Below are 17,912 nucleotides of genomic sequence, written 5' to 3'. Positions count from 1 at the left end.
CGATCGTTTTACAGATCGATGGTCATCTATTATGTTTTAGTGATTGGCTTGTGGGCCAATCAAAACACATGGGCGGGGCTTCGCGGGTATCAGGGGCGGAGCTATGCTGAGTGTCTCGGCAAATAAAAGAAAGAAAAACATCGGTTTTACTGTTCCATCGATCTAGAGCAGAGGTTCTCAAACTGTGGGTCCTGACCCCAAAGTGGGTCCCGACCTGCTTAGCATGGGGTCGCGACTCCATGTTGCTGACCATCAGGCTGATGACTTTTCTGGAAAATATGTTGAATTGTCTGTTATTTTAGACTCCTCCCATCATTTTCAGCCTCCACAATGCTGCTGCGCCATGCATGTCCTGTCTGCTGACTACACATGCGATGTGATGACCTTCTGCAGTAACTTGCTGGGGTCCTGAAATTATTTTTATTGTCTGATGGGGGTCCCAGAGCAAAATAGTTTGAGGTTCCCTGATCTAGAGAATCCACCTGGTTCTCCCCCCATCAATGGGAAAAGTATTAGACATCGGCCATAAACCATCAATGATTCTGAATCATCGATGGTCGATGGCCATCCCTACTTCAGAGTGTGCCCCCAGATCAATAGGAAAGCTTGACACAATTTAAGTAATTACAAACATCCCCCTTTTTCTTCATGATCTTTTCTTATAAATGTAACTACATAACCCTATCTAAGGTCCAATAGGGTGCCATCATTTAATAATTGGGCCTACTGGGCAGGAATCATGGCAGTAGGACATTGGTGGTCAATGTTTATATAAGACTGGACTAGCGCATGAGAGCTGCAAACATGAAACACAAAGGCATGTACCCACAAGGGATTGTGGGAAGCCAACATTCAGGGTACAGCAGATATGTCCAGGCTCTTTAAGAACAGCATATTTCATATTTTCTTATAACAGTTAATTTACACATTATTTTACCTTTTGGCAGTTTGCAGATCCATTCTAGTTTAGCATCGCAGTATCTCATATCAACAGTCTTCATATCTGCCCTAAACGCTGCGCAGTTCATTGTGTCATAATGGAACTGTGCATCTTGCCAAAACGATGACACAACCTGCAGCAAATGAATATAGAATGACATCTCATTCCTAGCACCATAACATTACAACTGAAACACCAAAAGTGAGGCGTTGTATTTCTTCCTAAGAATATGAAATTATGGCGGTTATTCTGGTTCATTCCTTCTGGCAAATTCCTTCTCAGATGGACAAAACCATGTGCATTGCAGGGGGGCAGATGTAACATGTGCAGAGAGAATTAGATTTGGGTGAGTTATTTTGTTTCTGTGCACGGAAAATAATGGCTGCTTTATTTTTACACTGCAATATAGATCTCACTTTGAAGTAAAACCCCACCCAAATCTAATTCTCTCTGCACAAGTTACATCTGCCCCACCTGCAGCGCACATGGTTTTGTCCATTTGAGAAGGAATTTGCCAGATGGAGTGAACCAGAATAACCCCCTTTAATACATTATACAGTATAACACTGAATGGACGTAACACTGTTATGGGAAACTTCTCTACTGGACTAACTACTTGAATTTGGCATATGGAAAAGCTAGGGATTCCAACATGGAAAATGGGAGTGTCATGTGAAATGAGGTCGAAGGGAGATTTCCATTGGTCATACTGTATAGCAGGACAGGCCAACCTGTGGCTCTCCAGATGTTGTGAAACTACAAATCCCAGCATGCCTTGCCACAGTTTTAACACTACCTTATAGCAAAACTCTGGCAAGGCATGATGGGATTTGTAGTTTGACAACATCTGGAGAGCCACAGATTGGCCAGGCCTACTGTATATATTGATCTGCTATTGGCATCAGAAGGCCATGAGTGCACACAATGCTGGTGGTCCATCCATGTACCCTGCAAGCCACATGCAGGTGTCGTGGGGCTGCAATGGTGCTGCCTCCTGCACCCTGGGCCGCAGCACCACTCGTACACCTTTACTGACAGACCCGCCCTACAATATTACATTTTTTATTTTGTAATCAAACTTACTGGAGTCTTATCGGTCCATTCCCAAGACCCGTCACTGGATGGATTCCTTTTATTGAAACCAGTCCAGAACTGTCTCTCCTGATCTCTGCAACCGCACAAATAGAAATCAGTTGTCAGGAATTATCCCCACATACATTAAAAATCTTTAAAAAATTACTGAGCTAATGAACGACTTGTCTGCAGTGGTGGGACATTCCTTCCCCTGGCTAGTGGCTTCCCAGCCCATACAGTGTCAGACGGTAATCTTCTATTTACTGTCATACTATCTTTTATCTTCATATAACTATTGGTACCAGCAACATAACCAGTATATAGAATGCTGTGTTACAATTTCAAGAGGTTTTCTACTTCAAACCTTGCACCCTTCGCAGCATATAGGATTGACTCCAGTGACACTGGTTGAGATGGGAGTGCACTGTGCTGCTGCCTCTCCCTCAGATACTTTTTATCCATAGGGTGTGCGCAGCCCCTTTTCTTAGGGGGTTCACCATTGGAGAGGCGTGTCCATCACCGCCTACTAGGCATCAATGCAAACTAAATAGAAGGTGACTTATTTATGTATATGCACTTCAGAATGAACCATTCCCCCCCCCCCCCCCCCACACACACACACACACGCACACATACCAAGAGGGACAGTGTGCACCGTTGGCGTGCTGCAAAAAATTACACTGTAATGCCCATTGCACATAATGCCAGGCACCATGGGATGGGAACTAGTAGCGTTATTGGCAATACCGCTACTAGTTCCCATATGCCGCAGGGACCCCGCTGCTGACTTCCCATCTGCTGCAGGGACCCCGCCGCTGACTGCCCAGCAGTCCGTACCCCCGCTTCTCCTTTGGGGTGACTGGCCTAATAGGAGCCCTTACAAATGTCTAGCTACACGCATACATTAAGCAATACAAATTAGGGTTCTTTACATACTGGGTAAACATGGTGTTTAAAAGCTTTATAATAAATTTCTGTTCATCTAAATTTGAGAAGCTAAGGAGATGGGCTCCAAAATCCTGGCACATGTCTTCAGCTTCTTGCCATGTTCTTTTTCTTAGCAGGTTCTCATGATGGAACACCTGGAAAAGATGACAAGTATTCAGACGTATGCTAATACTAAAGAGATATGTAGTAGTAGTAGTAGTACGTTTATTTATAGGGCGCCGCAAAGTGTCCGCAGCGCCGTACATAGCAAACAAAAAATAAATGACGAGGTAACGTACAGGGTGTGTTGAAAAATACAGTATAAATGGGGGTATAGCTGGTAGAACTAAAATCAGCATCAGTTCAGAAGTAGGTGTCAAAATTGTCAAGGAGACTAAAGATGAAGTAGAGGAAGGGAAGAACAGGACAGGAGCACAGGTGAGGTAAAGAGGTAGGGTGAGTACGTGAGGAAGGAGGGCCCTACTCATAAGAGTTAACATACTAAAAATAGGTGGGTGGACGAACGAAAAACAATAGGATAAGTAGGAACGGAGGGGAACGGAGGCAGGATAAGAGGATTAAAAGAGGTTAGGAGGAGGGATAGGCTAGTCGAAAAAAGTGGGTTTTGAGGGAGCGCTTGAAGGAGGTAAGGGAATCAGAAAGCCTGATGGGTGGCGGGAGGTTGTTCCAGTGCAGGGGGGCAGCGCGAGAGAAGTCTTGGACACGGGAGTGGGAGGAGGTGATTAGGTGAGAGGTCAGTCGGCGGTCAGCGATGGAGCGAAGAGGACGGGAGGGAGTGTGGATAGAGATCAGTGAAGAGAGGTAAGGAGCGGTGGAGGAGGAGAGAGCTTTGTAGGTGGTGGTGAGGAGTTTAAAGAGAACTCGGAAAGGAATGGGGAGCCAGTGAAGAGATAGACAGAGGGGGGAGGCGGAGGTAGAGCGGCGGGAGAGGAAGATGAGCCTAGCAGCAGCGTTAAGAATGGATTGGAGAGGTGCGAGGCGGGTGAGAGGTAGCCCGGAGAGAAGGATGTTGCAGTAGTCAAGGCGGGAGATGACAAGAGAGTGAATGAGAATTTTGGTCGCGTCAGTGGAGAGGAATGGTCTGATGCGTGAGATGTTGCGTAGGTGAAAGCGGCAAGACTGTGAGAGAGCACGAATGTGGGGGGTGAAAGAGAGGGAGGAGTCAATGATGACACCGAGGCAGCGCGTTTGGTCGGTGGAGGTGATCTCGGTTTCACCAATACTGATGGAGATAGTGGGAGAAGAGGGGATGTTCGGGGGATGGAAGATTAGAAGTTCAGTTTTAGCCATGTTTAGCTTCAGGAAGCGTTGGGTCATCCAGGCTGAGATGGCTGTGAGGCATTCAGAGACCTTGGACAGGAGTGATGGGGATAGGTTGGGGGAAGAGAGATAGATTAGGGTATCATCAGCATAAAGGTGGTAATGAAAACCATAGGAGCTGATGAGAGTGCCCAGAGAGGTGGTGTAGAGAGAGAAGAGGAGAGGGCCAAGGACAGACCCTTGGGGAACACCGACTGGCTGCGGGGTAGTAGGAGAGGAGGAGCTCGGAGTGGAGACGGAGAAGGAGCGATCGGAGAGGTATGAGGTGAACCAGGAGAATACCGTGCCAGTGATGCCAAAGGAGCGGAGTGTGTTGAGCAGGAGAGGGTGGTCAACAGTGTCAAAGGCAGCTGACAGATCAAGCTGGATGAGGATAGAGAAGAGGCCTTTGGATTTAGCCGATATTAGATCGTTAGTGACTTTGGTCAGGGCAGTTTCAGTGGAATGTAAAGGGCGGAACCCGGATTGGAGGGGGTCGAGAATGGAGTTAGCAGTAAGGTGGTTTAGGAGACGATTATAGGTCAGACGTTCTAGGAGTTTGGAGGCAAAAGGGAGGAGGGAGATGGGCCTGTAGTTGGATGGGGAGTTGGGGTCCAGATTTGTTTTTTTGAGAATTGGGGAGACAAGAGCGTGTTTGAAGGAGGAAGGGAAGATCCCTGAGGATAGGGAAAGATTAAACAGGTGAGCCAGGTGAGAGCAGACTGACGGACTGAGACGACGGATAATATTGGAGGGGATAGGATCGAGCGGGCAGGTGGAGGGAGAAGCGGATTGAAGGATAGAGTGGACTTCAGCAGCAGTGGTGGGGTAAAATGAGGACAGGGGTTGGAAGGAGGGGAGTGGGGATGTAGGAGGGGAGGAGGGAGAGGGTGGGGTCATGGCAGCAGTGATGGCAGTCCTGAGAGAGGAGATTTTGGTTGAAAAGTAGGTAGCAAAATCAGCGGCTACGATGGAGGACGGAAGAGCTGGAGGAGGGGGGGAGAGCAAGGAGTTGAAGGTGGCGAAGAGCCTGCAGGGATTGGATGATTGGGAAAGGATGAGGGACTTGAAGTAGGATTCCTTGGCCAGAGCAAGGGCAGAGCTGAAGGAGGAAAGAATGAATTTGAAATGGAGATAATCCGCGAGGGAGCGTGATTTCTTCCAGAAGCGCTCAGCAGTGCGAGAGCACTTTTTAAGGAATCGGGTGATAGGCGAGTGCCACGGTTGGGGGTTGGAGCATCGAAGGGGGATAGAGGATGGAGGGCAGGCAGAGTCCAATGTCGAAGATAGGGTGTCATTATAGAAGGAGGCGGCGAGGTTCGGGCAGGACATGGTGGTGATTGGGGCGAGAAGAGGACACAGCGTGTTAGAGAAGGCAGCAAGATCAAGTGTGTTGACGTTATGCCGTGAGACAATGCGCTTGGGAGGGGGAGTGGGAGAGGGGGAAGCAGTGAGGGAGAAGGAGATGAGGTGATGGTCAGAAAGAGGAAAAGCCGAGATAGTGTAGTCAGTAAGGGAACAAGAGCGAGAGAAGACGAGATCGAGGGAGTGTCCTTGGATGTGGGTGGGAGAGGTAGTCCACTGAGATAGGCCAAGAGAGGAGCAGAGAGAGAGGAGTTTGGAGGTGCCAGGATCAGCGGGGTTATCCAAGGGGATGTTAAAGTCACCAAGAATGACAGATGGCAGGTCAGAGGAGAGGAAGTGTGGGAGCCAGGCGGCGAAGTTGTCAAGAAATTGGGAGATAGGGCCAGGGGGGCGGTAGATTGCAGCAACACGGAGGTGGTAGGGGTAGTATAGACGGATAGAGTGAGACTCAAAGGAGGAGAAAAGGAGAGAGGGTTCAGGGTGAATGACACTGTGGGTGCATGAGGCTGAGAGGAGAAAACCCACACCGCCACCTTGGCGACCATCCGGCCTGGGAGTGTGAGAGAAAGAGAGGCCACCGTGGGAGAGAGCAGCCGGAGAGACAGAATCAGAGGTGGAGAGCCAGGTCTCGGTGATAGCAAGGAGGTGGAATGCTCTAGAGATGAATAGGTCATGGATGGCAGGGAGTTTGTTGCAGATGGATCTGGCGTTCCATAGTGCACAGGAAAGAGGGGGGGTGGGTTGTGTATTTATGTGGATAAGGTTTTTGGGATTGCAGAAGCGAGGGGGGGTCGTTGGGAGGGTGGGGGTGCGGGGGCGAGTGGTCAGGATAGGTATGGGATGGGAGGGGGGAGGAGCAGTTGGAGAAAGTGAAGTTGAGAGATTAACAGCCATGAGGAACCGAAGGTGAGAGGGTAGGTTAGTGAAATCAGACAGAGGGATTTGGGAGGACAGACAGCGTCTGTAGTAGATTTGGTAGAAAACAGAGTGAGAGAGAAGGTAACAGGCAAGGAACTACTGTCAGAGAGGAGACAAGTGGGTAAAATCAGGTTGATTGAGTAATCCAATTAAGTATGAAACAGCAACAAGTGAGAGGATGAAGGGAACAGAGAAGGTCAGAAGTGAGGCAAATGTGAGCAGGCGTGAAGAGGGAACCAGAGTGCAATAAATGTGTGGCAGAGATAAGAGAAGATAATAGTGAATGAGTAAAATGAAATACAATGTTGGAAAAAATATAGATAAAAATGAATTAAATGTCAAAATTGAGCAACAGGTTGCAATACGATAGAAAGAAGATGAATATAATACAATAAAATAGAAGATGAAAATTTAGACTGTGTTCAAACTCACCTTTTTCAGTATTCTAACTCACCTGCTTCAGTTTCCAACTCACTTAAGTAATCAAGCTTCACTTTAGTAATGCAAGCTTCCCTCTCAATGAGCCAGCTCAAAATGAGCTCTGCCCCTCCTTATATAGTATGTCAGTCAGCTGTTACACTCAGCTCCTCCCCCTAATCTCTCTTAACACCTAGATTTAACTCCTCCTCCTAGTATCAGTTCACACCTAGTAACAATACACTATACAGATACAGGCACAACCAAAATCACACTCAGATTTCTCCCTCAAAATTACAGTCTCTATATAGAAAGACAGATAAAGAATACAAGACAGAATGCAAGATAACTCACCTGCTTCAGTTTCCAACTCACTTAAGTAATCAAGCTTCACTTTAGTAATGCAAGCTTCCCTCTCAATGAGCCAGCTCAAAATGAGCTCTGCCCCTCCTTATATAGTATGTCAGTCAGCTGTTACACTCAGCTCCTCCCCCTAATCTCTCTTAACACCTAGATTTAACTCCTCCTCCTAGTATCAGTTCACACCTAGTAACAATACACTATACAGATACAGGCACAACCAAAATCACACTCAGATTTCTCCCTCAAAATTACAGTCTCTATATAGAAAGACAGATAAAGAATACAAGACAGAATGCAAGATAACTCACCTGCTTCAGTTTCCAACTCACTTAAGTAATCAAGCTTCACTTTAGTAATGCAAGCTTCCCTCTCAATGAGCCAGCTCAAAATGAGCTCTGCCCCTCCTTATATAGTATGTCAGTCAGCTGTTACACTCAGCTCCTCCCCCTAATCTCTCTTAACACCTAGATTTAACTCCTCCTCCTAGTATCAGTTCACACCTAGTAACAATACACTATACAGATACAGGCACAACCAAAATCACACTCAGATTTCTCCCTCAAAATTACAGTCTCTATATAGAAAGACAGATAAAGAATACAAGACAGAATGCAAGATAACTCACCTGCTTCAGTTTCCAACTCACTTAAGTAATCAAGCTTCACTTTAGTAATGCAAGCTTCCCTCTCAATGAGCCAGCTCAAAATGAGCTCTGCCCCTCCTTATATAGTATGTCAGTCAGCTGTTACACTCAGCTCCTCCCCCTAATCTCTCTTAACACCTAGATTTAACTCCTCCTCCTAGTATCAGTTCACACCTAGTAACAATACACTATACAGATACAGGCACAACCAAAATCACACTCAGATTTCTCCCTCAAAATTACAGTCTCTATATAGAAAGACAGATAAAGAATACAAGACAGAATGCAAGATAACTCACCTGCTTCAGTTTCCAACTCACTTAAGTAATCAAGCTTCACTTTAGTAATGCAAGCTTCCCTCTCAATGAGCCAGCTCAAAATGAGCTCTGCCCCTCCTTATATAGTATGTCAGTCAGCTGTTACACTCAGCTCCTCCCCCTAATCTCTCTTAACACCTAGATTTAACTCCTCCTCCTAGTATCAGTTCACACCTAGTAACAATACACTATACAGATACAGGCACAACCAAAATCACACTCAGATTTCTCCCTCAAAATTACAGTCTCTATATAGAAAGACAGATAAAGAATACAAGACAGAATGCAAGATAACTCACCTGCTTCAGTTTCCAACTCACTTAAGTAATCAAGCTTCACTTTAGTAATGCAAGCTTCCCTCTCAATGAGCCAGCTCAAAATGAGCTCTGCCCCTCCTTATATAGTATGTCAGTCAGCTGTTACACTCAGCTCCTCCCCCTAATCTCTCTTAACACCTAGATTTAACTCCTCCTCCTAGTATCAGTTCACACCTAGTAACAATACACTATACAGATACAGGCACAACCAAAATCACACTCAGATTTCTCCCTCAAAATTACAGTCTCTATATAGAAAGACAGATAAAGAATACAAGACAGAATGCAAGATAACTCACCTGCTTCAGTTTCCAACTCACTTAAGTAATCAAGCTTCACTTTAGTAATGCAAGCTTCCCTCTCAATGAGCCAGCTCAAAATGAGCTCTGCCCCTCCTTATATAGTATGTCAGTCAGCTGTTACACTCAGCTCCTCCCCCTAATCTCTCTTAACACCTAGATTTAACTCCTCCTCCTAGTATCAGTTCACACCTAGTAACAATACACTATACAGATACAGGCACAACCAAAATCACACTCAGATTTCTCCCTCAAAATTACAGTCTCTATATAGAAAGACAGATAAAGAATACAAGACAGAATGCAAGATAACTCACCTGCTTCAGTTTCCAACTCACTTAAGTAATCAAGCTTCACTTTAGTAATGCAAGCTTCCCTCTCAATGAGCCAGCTCAAAATGAGCTCTGCCCCTCCTTATATAGTATGTCAGTCAGCTGTTACACTCAGCTCCTCCCCCTAATCTCTCTTAACACCTAGATTTAACTCCTCCTCCTAGTATCAGTTCACACCTAGTAACAATACACTATACAGATACAGGCACAACCAAAATCACACTCAGATTTCTCCCTCAAAATTACAGTCTCTATATAGAAAGACAGATAAAGAATACAAGACAGAATGCAAGATAACTCACCTGCTTCAGTTTCCAACTCACTTAAGTAATCAAGCTTCACTTTAGTAATGCAAGCTTCCCTCTCAATGAGCCAGCTCAAAATGAGCTCTGCCCCTCCTTATATAGTATGTCAGTCAGCTGTTACACTCAGCTCCTCCCCCTAATCTCTCTTAACACCTAGATTTAACTCCTCCTCCTAGTATCAGTTCACACCTAGTAACAATACACTATACAGATACAGGCACAACCAAAATCACACTCAGATTTCTCCCTCAAAATTACAGTCTCTATATAGAAAGACAGATAAAGAATACAAGACAGAATGCAAGATAACTCACCTGCTTCAGTTTCCAACTCACTTAAGTAATCAAGCTTCACTTTAGTAATGCAAGCTTCCCTCTCAATGAGCCAGCTCAAAATGAGCTCTGCCCCTCCTTATATAGTATGTCAGTCAGCTGTTACACTCAGCTCCTCCCCCTAATCTCTCTTAACACCTAGATTTAACTCCTCCTCCTAGTATCAGTTCACACCTAGTAACAATACACTATACAGATACAGGCACAACCAAAATCACACTCAGATTTCTCCCTCAAAATTACAGTCTCTATATAGAAAGACAGATAAAGAATACAAGACAGAATGCAAGATAACTCACCTGCTTCAGTTTCCAACTCACTTAAGTAATCAAGCTTCACTTTAGTAATGCAAGCTTCCCTCTCAATGAGCCAGCTCAAAATGAGCTCTGCCCCTCCTTATATAGTATGTCAGTCAGCTGTTACACTCAGCTCCTCCCCCTAATCTCTCTTAACACCTAGATTTAACTCCTCCTCCTAGTATCAGTTCACACCTAGTAACAATACACTATACAGATACAGGCACAACCAAAATCACACTCAGATTTCTCCCTCAAAATTACAGTCTCTATATAGAAAGACAGATAAAGAATACAAGACAGAATGCAAGATAACTCACCTGCTTCAGTTTCCAACTCACTTAAGTAATCAAGCTTCACTTTAGTAATGCAAGCTTCCCTCTCAATGAGCCAGCTCAAAATGAGCTCTGCCCCTCCTTATATAGTATGTCAGTCAGCTGTTACACTCAGCTCCTCCCCCTAATCTCTCTTAACACCTAGATTTAACTCCTCCTCCTAGTATCAGTTCACACCTAGTAACAATACACTATACAGATACAGGCACAACCAAAATCACACTCAGATTTCTCCCTCAAAATTACAGTCTCTATATAGAAAGACAGATAAAGAATACAAGACAGAATGCAAGATAACTCACCTGCTTCAGTTTCCAACTCACTTAAGTAATCAAGCTTCACTTTAGTAATGCAAGCTTCCCTCTCAATGAGCCAGTCCACTATGATATGTGTAGCCTAAAGAAAATGTTTACTTCCAGCCATACTGCTTTTTAATGGAAAATCTTTTAAAAAGCAAAATGTAATGCAGTGTATTCTAGTATTTCCTTTGCAGTCCGACGTAAGCAGAAATAGACAAAACACCCATGATGAAACTATAAATAAATGTAATTATATAGGACAAACAAGTTATACCCCTTTCAGACAGAAAAAAAGACCCGGGAATTTCCCTGCTCTTGCCGTGTCGACCCGGATTTTCTTCTGTCTGAAAGGGTCAACACGGGTCTAAAGTTCCGGGACTTCGACCCAGGTATTTACCTGGGTTTTTCCCGGGTCTGTATTCCAAAAACCCGGGTCGCCGGCTGTCTGAAAGGAAACGACCTGGGTTTTTAGGATTATTACACATTGTTAGGCACTGATTGGCTCTCCTGGTGGGGTGCTGGCTGATTGGTTGTGAGGATAGGCTTCTCTGATTGGCTGGGAGGGCAAGGCAATGGAGCTGGCCTCTGAGGTCATTAGGGAGCTGAAAAAAGCATAGCATGGTCCACTGGAAGAAGCAAAAAGGTGAGAGCTGCTGGCAGTGAGATGGGGAGGAGGATATCGGCAAACAGATGACTGGGACAGTCAAAGATGCCACAATGTACTCAAACATTGCAAATATACTGACAGCCATGTGAGGTAACATGTACCTTCCAGTATATAAAAACAATAAAACTTGTTTACAACATATCCTTGTGTCATGCCATGGTTAATGCAATGCAGTCACCACCCACTTTTGATGATCTCATCTCTGTGTGCCTTTAAAACTGTCCTATTCTTATAACACACAGAGTTTTGCAGGAAAAATCCGGCTTCTGTGTGAAAGGGGTCGATACGGGAAATACCCAGGTTTTTGCTCCTGTGTGAAATGGGGTCAGCCCCTTGCTGCCTAGTTGTACCCGGGTTTTTGTATCCGGGAAATACCTGGGTTTTGGGGATTTTTCTGTCTGAAAGGGGTATTAAATGGCAAAGCACAGCATGCCAGTTATATGTGCTGTGACATTATCATAACCATAACCTTGTATGTAAATCCACCAATCTGTAATTTGTACACAGGACATTGTGGCATCCACCTAACTATTTCATGATCAAATATGCCTCAAGGACATTGGTAGTCCTTAGTGATTCTCTTTATAGGGTCAGCCAACCAATTGGCTGCATCCACACCTAAATGTATACCTAGTGTTACCTTATAACAGTGCTGCAGATGTGGCTCTGTATCCCAGGTGAGAGGACACACGTGGTCCTTATTTTCTCCATGTGGGGTTGACTCTTCCTGTTCTTCAACTGTCAGCACCTTCTTACATAGTGACATTGCAGAGAATTTGCAGTCCTTCACTTCCCAGCGCCCAAGATGGTCTCCATTGCCCAAAGCAACACATCCTCCATTGCGTCCTAGATAAATATCATATATCTTTTTTTTTTTTTTTATATAGATGATGTGTCCTAAAACCATGCCAAATAGCCCTGCTTGGTATACTGTGCTTCTCACCTAACACTTTTGTACAAAATAAGGTGTCTTATACACCTTTCACACTGCATCCACAACCCGGGTTATTGCAGGGTTGATGAAGTATCAACATGGGTCGAGGTGCGGTGTGAAAGCACCATTTTAAATTTCCCTGGTCCAGCAACCCGGCATTCCGACCTGAGTTAAAAGAAGGGTTAATCCCAGGATGGACCAGGGTTGCTGTGCAGCGTGAACAGGTACCCCGAGTGGAGCAACCTGGGTCCCACTTACGTTATGATGACATGCCGCCGCTCTTCCCTGTCCCCGTCTGATGTCTGTAGGGGCTAAACTCCACAAATGCCATGCTGCTCCAGGGACCAGTGGTGTAACTATACCCCGCGGTGGCTTGGCGGCGCTGGGTAAGCTTGGGCGCTGCGGGGTCTGCGAAAGCTATTGCTGGTAATGGGGTCACCGTTGAGTCTGTTGCTGCCGGGACCAGCAGAGCTTCCTGTCTGCAGTCCCGGGCGGCGCAAATACCACTGCCGCCGGGTGGGGGGTCCTGCTGTGCTGACCAATCAGTAGTGATCAGCAGCGCAGCAGACACTGGGGGAGAGTGTGGGGATAAAGAGGGGCAGTGAGATCTCTCTGATTGGCAGCTGCAAGATGATTATTTCCTCGGCTTACCTGGTACGGTTGCGAATTATGCCACTATGCCAGGGAAGTGGTTAAGATATAAGTATGAAAGTCTGAGAATCGCTACTCGTGCTAAAGTCATGTGTCTTGTGCCATAGGGCAATGGGTGTATCAACACTGAGAGATAATTTGTATTCTGAGTATACGGTATAATGTATTTGTTTTGTATGCTTTGGCCCCTTCAGGGAATAGCAATACACTTACTGGGCTGTTGCGTATTCCAGTTTGTGAAGCTCACATTCCGATGCTGTGTATTGTTAACCAGCCAGGTGAATTGGCCAGTGTTGTTCATATCCTCCAATGCAATCCAAAAGGAAAGGTTATCAATCGCTATCTTACTAGATATCAAGCTGTTAATAAAAGCTTGTTCAAACCTAAACAACAGAGCAAACAAAAAATAAAAAATAAAAAAAAGTTTTATTGAACACAGACATAACGAAGATTATATACATTACAGTGGAAATGATGTTCCTTTTACTCAGCCTTTATTTTAATGATTTCATTAAATCCACAAGCATTTAAATAATTGTGAGTCTATGGGCCAGATCTAGAGCTACTGTAGTTGCAGTTTTTCAATATTTCATAAAACTGCAACCTTCCGGTGCTAGGATGCGGGGGCGCCCAGCACAGGGCAAGGCTGCTCTGCTTGCTCGGTCCCTCCATGCGATGTGCCAGGGTTGCCTATCCTCCTGGAATGGCCGGGAGAGTCCTGTAAATCGGGTCAACCTCCCTGCCCCCCCCAGAAAGGTAGGCAAGCCTACCGGAATCTGGGCAGCCTCCCGCAACGCTTTAGTGGGAGCATTGCAGCCCGCCACTGCTGTGCAATGCCTGAAATACCGACACTGCACGGTGGGGGCGTGACCACGAGGACGCAATCACGTTGGTCACGCACCCATACTGATGATCTGCCGGCCGCCCAGCCCCCATCCCACACTGTCAGTGGCCCCACCCCCCCTGCCTCACTGAACTGGTTGCCCTCTCCCGTAGAGAGCAGCCAGGAAGTAGGCAACTATGCGATGTGCCCACAAAAATTTGAGGGCATATGGCTAAAGTGTGAGCGGTTCACTACACAGTGAAGCGCTCGCACATGACCGGCAGCTCTCTGGCTGTGCAGCCAAGATGTGAAGCCAGGCGCCGGCTGGCCATGTTTTCAGGTTGCAGTTGCTGCATGTGATATCATGCCGCCATTGCAGCCCTCCCCCTGTGCAGTCTGGGCCGCTGCCAGAAAATGCTGTGAATCGCCCGAGCAACACAATGTCGCCACCCCTTGTCGGAACTAAAACTGTGATCAGCGATTTTAAGACATTTGCTATTGGGTATAAATCAGGCCTGGCCAATATGTCACATAGACTATCCATTTAAAGATCATTCTACCAATAGGCAGGTTTGGGATATTTTGACATTTTTCACATGTTGATTTTTACTATGACGACATTCATAGTCTCAACAACATAATGTAGATATGGTCAAAATGTTGACAACGTGTTGAGATATTCAGCATGTTGACTTTTGAAGCTTAGTGCATCTGGCCCATTGTGCTTTAACAAACAGTGAATTCCACAACTATAGAAGTTTTAAGAAAGGTTATTCCACATTTGACCCAAATATACAGTATTATCAATAGGTATACATTTATTCTGAAGATAGAAAATATATCCGCACCTGTTAGTTATTGTAGCTAGGGGGCAGAACGGGTCACTTAAAGCTTCATGAAATGTTAGTTTTCGGACATTAAATCCATAACAATAAGCACCTCGTCTTTCCCAGCCCTGCAATATAAATCCCATAATGTCATCAAATATACATACAGCCATATATATACATATGTAATAGCTTTAAATATGTTATTGGCACCCACCTCTACCCCCAATGTTTCATAACATTTGTTTACTTTAGTTTTTTTCTTTATTGGGAGGAGGATAACATAACACACAAACATTTATTTATTTCCAGTTTCTTATATAGCGCACACATATTCCGCAGCGCTTTACAGAGAATATTTGATCATTCACATCAGTCCCTGCCCCAGAGGAGCTTACAATCTATATTCCCTACCACATAAACACGCACAAACAGACATTCTTGGGTTAATATTGTTGGAAGCCAATTGACCTACCAGTATATTTTTGGATTGTGGGAGGAAACCAGAGTAGCCGGTGGAAACCCACGCAAGTACGGGGAGAATATACAAACTCTGCACAGTTACAGCCATGGTGGGGATCGAACCCATGACCTCAGTGCTGTGAGGCAGTAATGCTAACCATTACATCAATATGTAAAAAACATGAAAACACCCTCTGTTAGTCAGAGTCCAATACCCAACACTAAAACAAAAACTGATTTAGACCTTTTATTGGTTAATACACATTCGATGGTTGGCAAACATCAAATTATTTCTCTCCCATTTGGGCCGGGCAGTGTTTATGGAATCAGGCCCTTACTTTATTGTAGAAACAGAAAGGAGCTTGAGTCTCCCTGCGCACCTTCCTTGCAGCTAAGGTTAACTCCTAGGTGTTCCCCAAAACACCATAAATAATGGACTAGTAAGATTCGAAATAGAGAAAACCTTTAGCGCACTGGGTAACACATAAAATATTTATTCAAGGTAAAAACGTAGATAAAATAACATCAAACATATAAAAAGAGTTCCTCCTTACGCAGCGGAGGTGGTGGAGCCAGGGAAGATGTTAAACAGAGTGTTTCCAAAAAAGGTCTCACCCTGTAGGCTCCACAAGCTTGATGCTGGGTTAGGTCCTTTGTAGGTGGTTGCAATCCTAGGCCAACCCGTTTTCGAGTCTAAATGGACTCTTTATCAAGGCCTTGATAAAGCGTCCATTTAGACTCGAAACGTGTTGGCCTAGGATTGCAACCACCTACAAAGGACCTAAACCAGCATCAAGCTTGTGGAGCCTACAGGGTGAGCCCTTACTTTATTGTGATTTTTGCCTAAATCTGAGATATTTCAATATATGTTTCATTGGATAAGAAATGATCTCCACCATTTGATTGTACTTGGCTTTCGCCTATTTACAAACATATGTAACTATGAACAGTTTGATAAAGCTCTACTACTACACAAAATGAAATGGGGATGAATGAAATGAAAATTTGAATGAAGCAATAATAGCTATGTGTCTGTTTAATTTTTGTAATTTTTTTTTAAGATACTCAAAATCACAAAATGAAAAAGGGGTTGCCAGTGACTATCCTGGTTCATGTGGATGTCAGTCAGGATTTAAACTGACCAATATATTAGGTCCTAACCTGGTAACAGGCCGAACTTCATACTGTCATTTTTATTATAACAAAAGTTCACTGACCTAGCTGGCTTTTAACCTTTGTTTAAATGCTGGGTAATGTTGCCAGGTCTAGCATTTAGACCCTGTAATGTGCCTTTCAACACAGAGTTTTTTTCTATTGTGTGAACGGGACTACCCGGATTGACATTCCTGGGTTGATGAGCAAATTACCCGAGAGGGTAGCAGTAAGTTCCCAGGCTGTGAATGTAGTTTGGACCACATGACCAATGGAAAATACCATGTGACCCATGACAGCAAGGTTGGTGGAACACCAGTTGCACTATCCACACAATACAGGTTGCCTTTAGTAACCAGGTGGTGAGCAAAGCCCAAGAGAGTACACTTTGTGTGTTCTGTTGGCTACTTTCATGCTCCCACTGGGTCATATGTCCCATCGTCTGGAATATTTACTAAAGAAGATGTATATCTAACCAGGTGCCGGATGGCTCACCGACAGTCGGTATTTCGACCGTCGTTTCGCCAACATTGGAATCCCGACTGTCAGGAGCCCGACAGTCGGAATCCCGATTTACACAGTCTATTTTCCCTCATGGCGTCCTCGACCCCAATAAATGGAGAATAGAATAAGTGATGAGCAGAGCTCACCACTGAGCCTACAAGGGGCTTGAATGGACTCGCCCCCATGTTGGGCTCCTGACATTTGGGGATTCCAGGATGACTACTGTACCTTAGCCTATCCAACCATGACACTAAGACATTCAGCTGGCCTGGGTGATACAGGGAGTGTGGCCAAATCTGGAAGACACGGCCATGCCCACTAGCAAAAAAACAACAAAAAAAATTATAAAAATTATTATTTGCACAATTCTCCTCCACAACTGGCCTGGGACCCAGCTGGGCCCCTCAGACAAGTACGCAGTAGGGTAATTAGCATATGGCCTCCATGCCCCTGTGGGTGCAACCAGAGTTAGCACTTACATTTTTTCTATGCAGTGGTGATGAACAGATTTCCTGTGAAATACCGGAATTGATACACTTATGGAAAGCACACTATTATCTGATCATGGAGTCAATTTCTTGTTCAAAGTAAACACTGCTGGGATGCGAGAACCAAGAATTGCCCACACACATATTCTGTTGTTTTTGGGAGAATCAAAATATAAGCCCCAGCACATTCCGTGTCACAATGTTTGATTAAAATGTTTTTGGACTACAGAGCGTAGATAAAATTTAGGTTATTTAAAAAGTAAAAAAATAAAATAAATAAAAATAATAAGCTCCATGGCACTTCTTGTTTACACAGATGTTATGTGTTTGCCGTCCTAACCTTTGATCTAAGCAGTCAGCACAGCTGAAGTCACATATATCAGGCACAGGATTTTTTGGGCAGTGGGGGAGGTTAAAAGGTCTATTCTACTGACATTCTTGTGCATCTACATACTCTATAACCCCTCAACACACACCAAATCACTCATTAAGAAGAAGAAACCTAACAAGAGACAGCCTACTTGCAAGGGTTAAGTGCGTGCTTGGGGGGTGTTGTGATGGCATGCTTTGTTATTTGCACCATTGAACAGAGGTGGTGGTGAGGC

The 17,912-nt window shown here is 44.7% G+C and overlaps 1 protein-coding gene across 3 annotated transcripts in view; it reads right to left on the bottom strand.

Moving 5' to 3' along the window:
* PLA2R1 (phospholipase A2 receptor 1) overlaps positions 1 to 17,912 on the bottom strand; it is a 139,485-nt gene that overhangs the window by 92,088 nt on the left and 29,485 nt on the right. For all 3 annotated transcript variants that reach the window (XM_083153968.1, XM_083153967.1, XM_083153969.1), the window contains exons 10-15: positions 14,723 to 14,829; positions 13,265 to 13,434; positions 12,107 to 12,312; positions 2,951 to 3,096; positions 2,024 to 2,108; positions 938 to 1,073 (exon numbers count right to left, since the gene is read on the bottom strand). In XM_083153968.1, coding sequence (XP_083010094.1) covers positions 938 to 1,073; positions 2,024 to 2,108; positions 2,951 to 3,096; positions 12,107 to 12,312; positions 13,265 to 13,434; positions 14,723 to 14,829 — 850 coding nt within the window. The remainder of the gene's footprint in view (positions 1 to 937; positions 1,074 to 2,023; positions 2,109 to 2,950; positions 3,097 to 12,106; positions 12,313 to 13,264; positions 13,435 to 14,722; positions 14,830 to 17,912) is intronic.

The sequence above is a fragment of the Crinia signifera genome, chromosome 7 (genome assembly GCF_055691185.1).
Source record: "Crinia signifera chromosome 7, ASM5569118v1, whole genome shotgun sequence".
In the NCBI taxonomy this organism is placed as follows: Eukaryota; Metazoa; Chordata; class Amphibia; order Anura; family Myobatrachidae; genus Crinia; species Crinia signifera.
The sequence above is the reverse complement of the archived record's forward strand: the minus strand, read 5'-3'. Positions and strand labels throughout refer to the sequence as shown.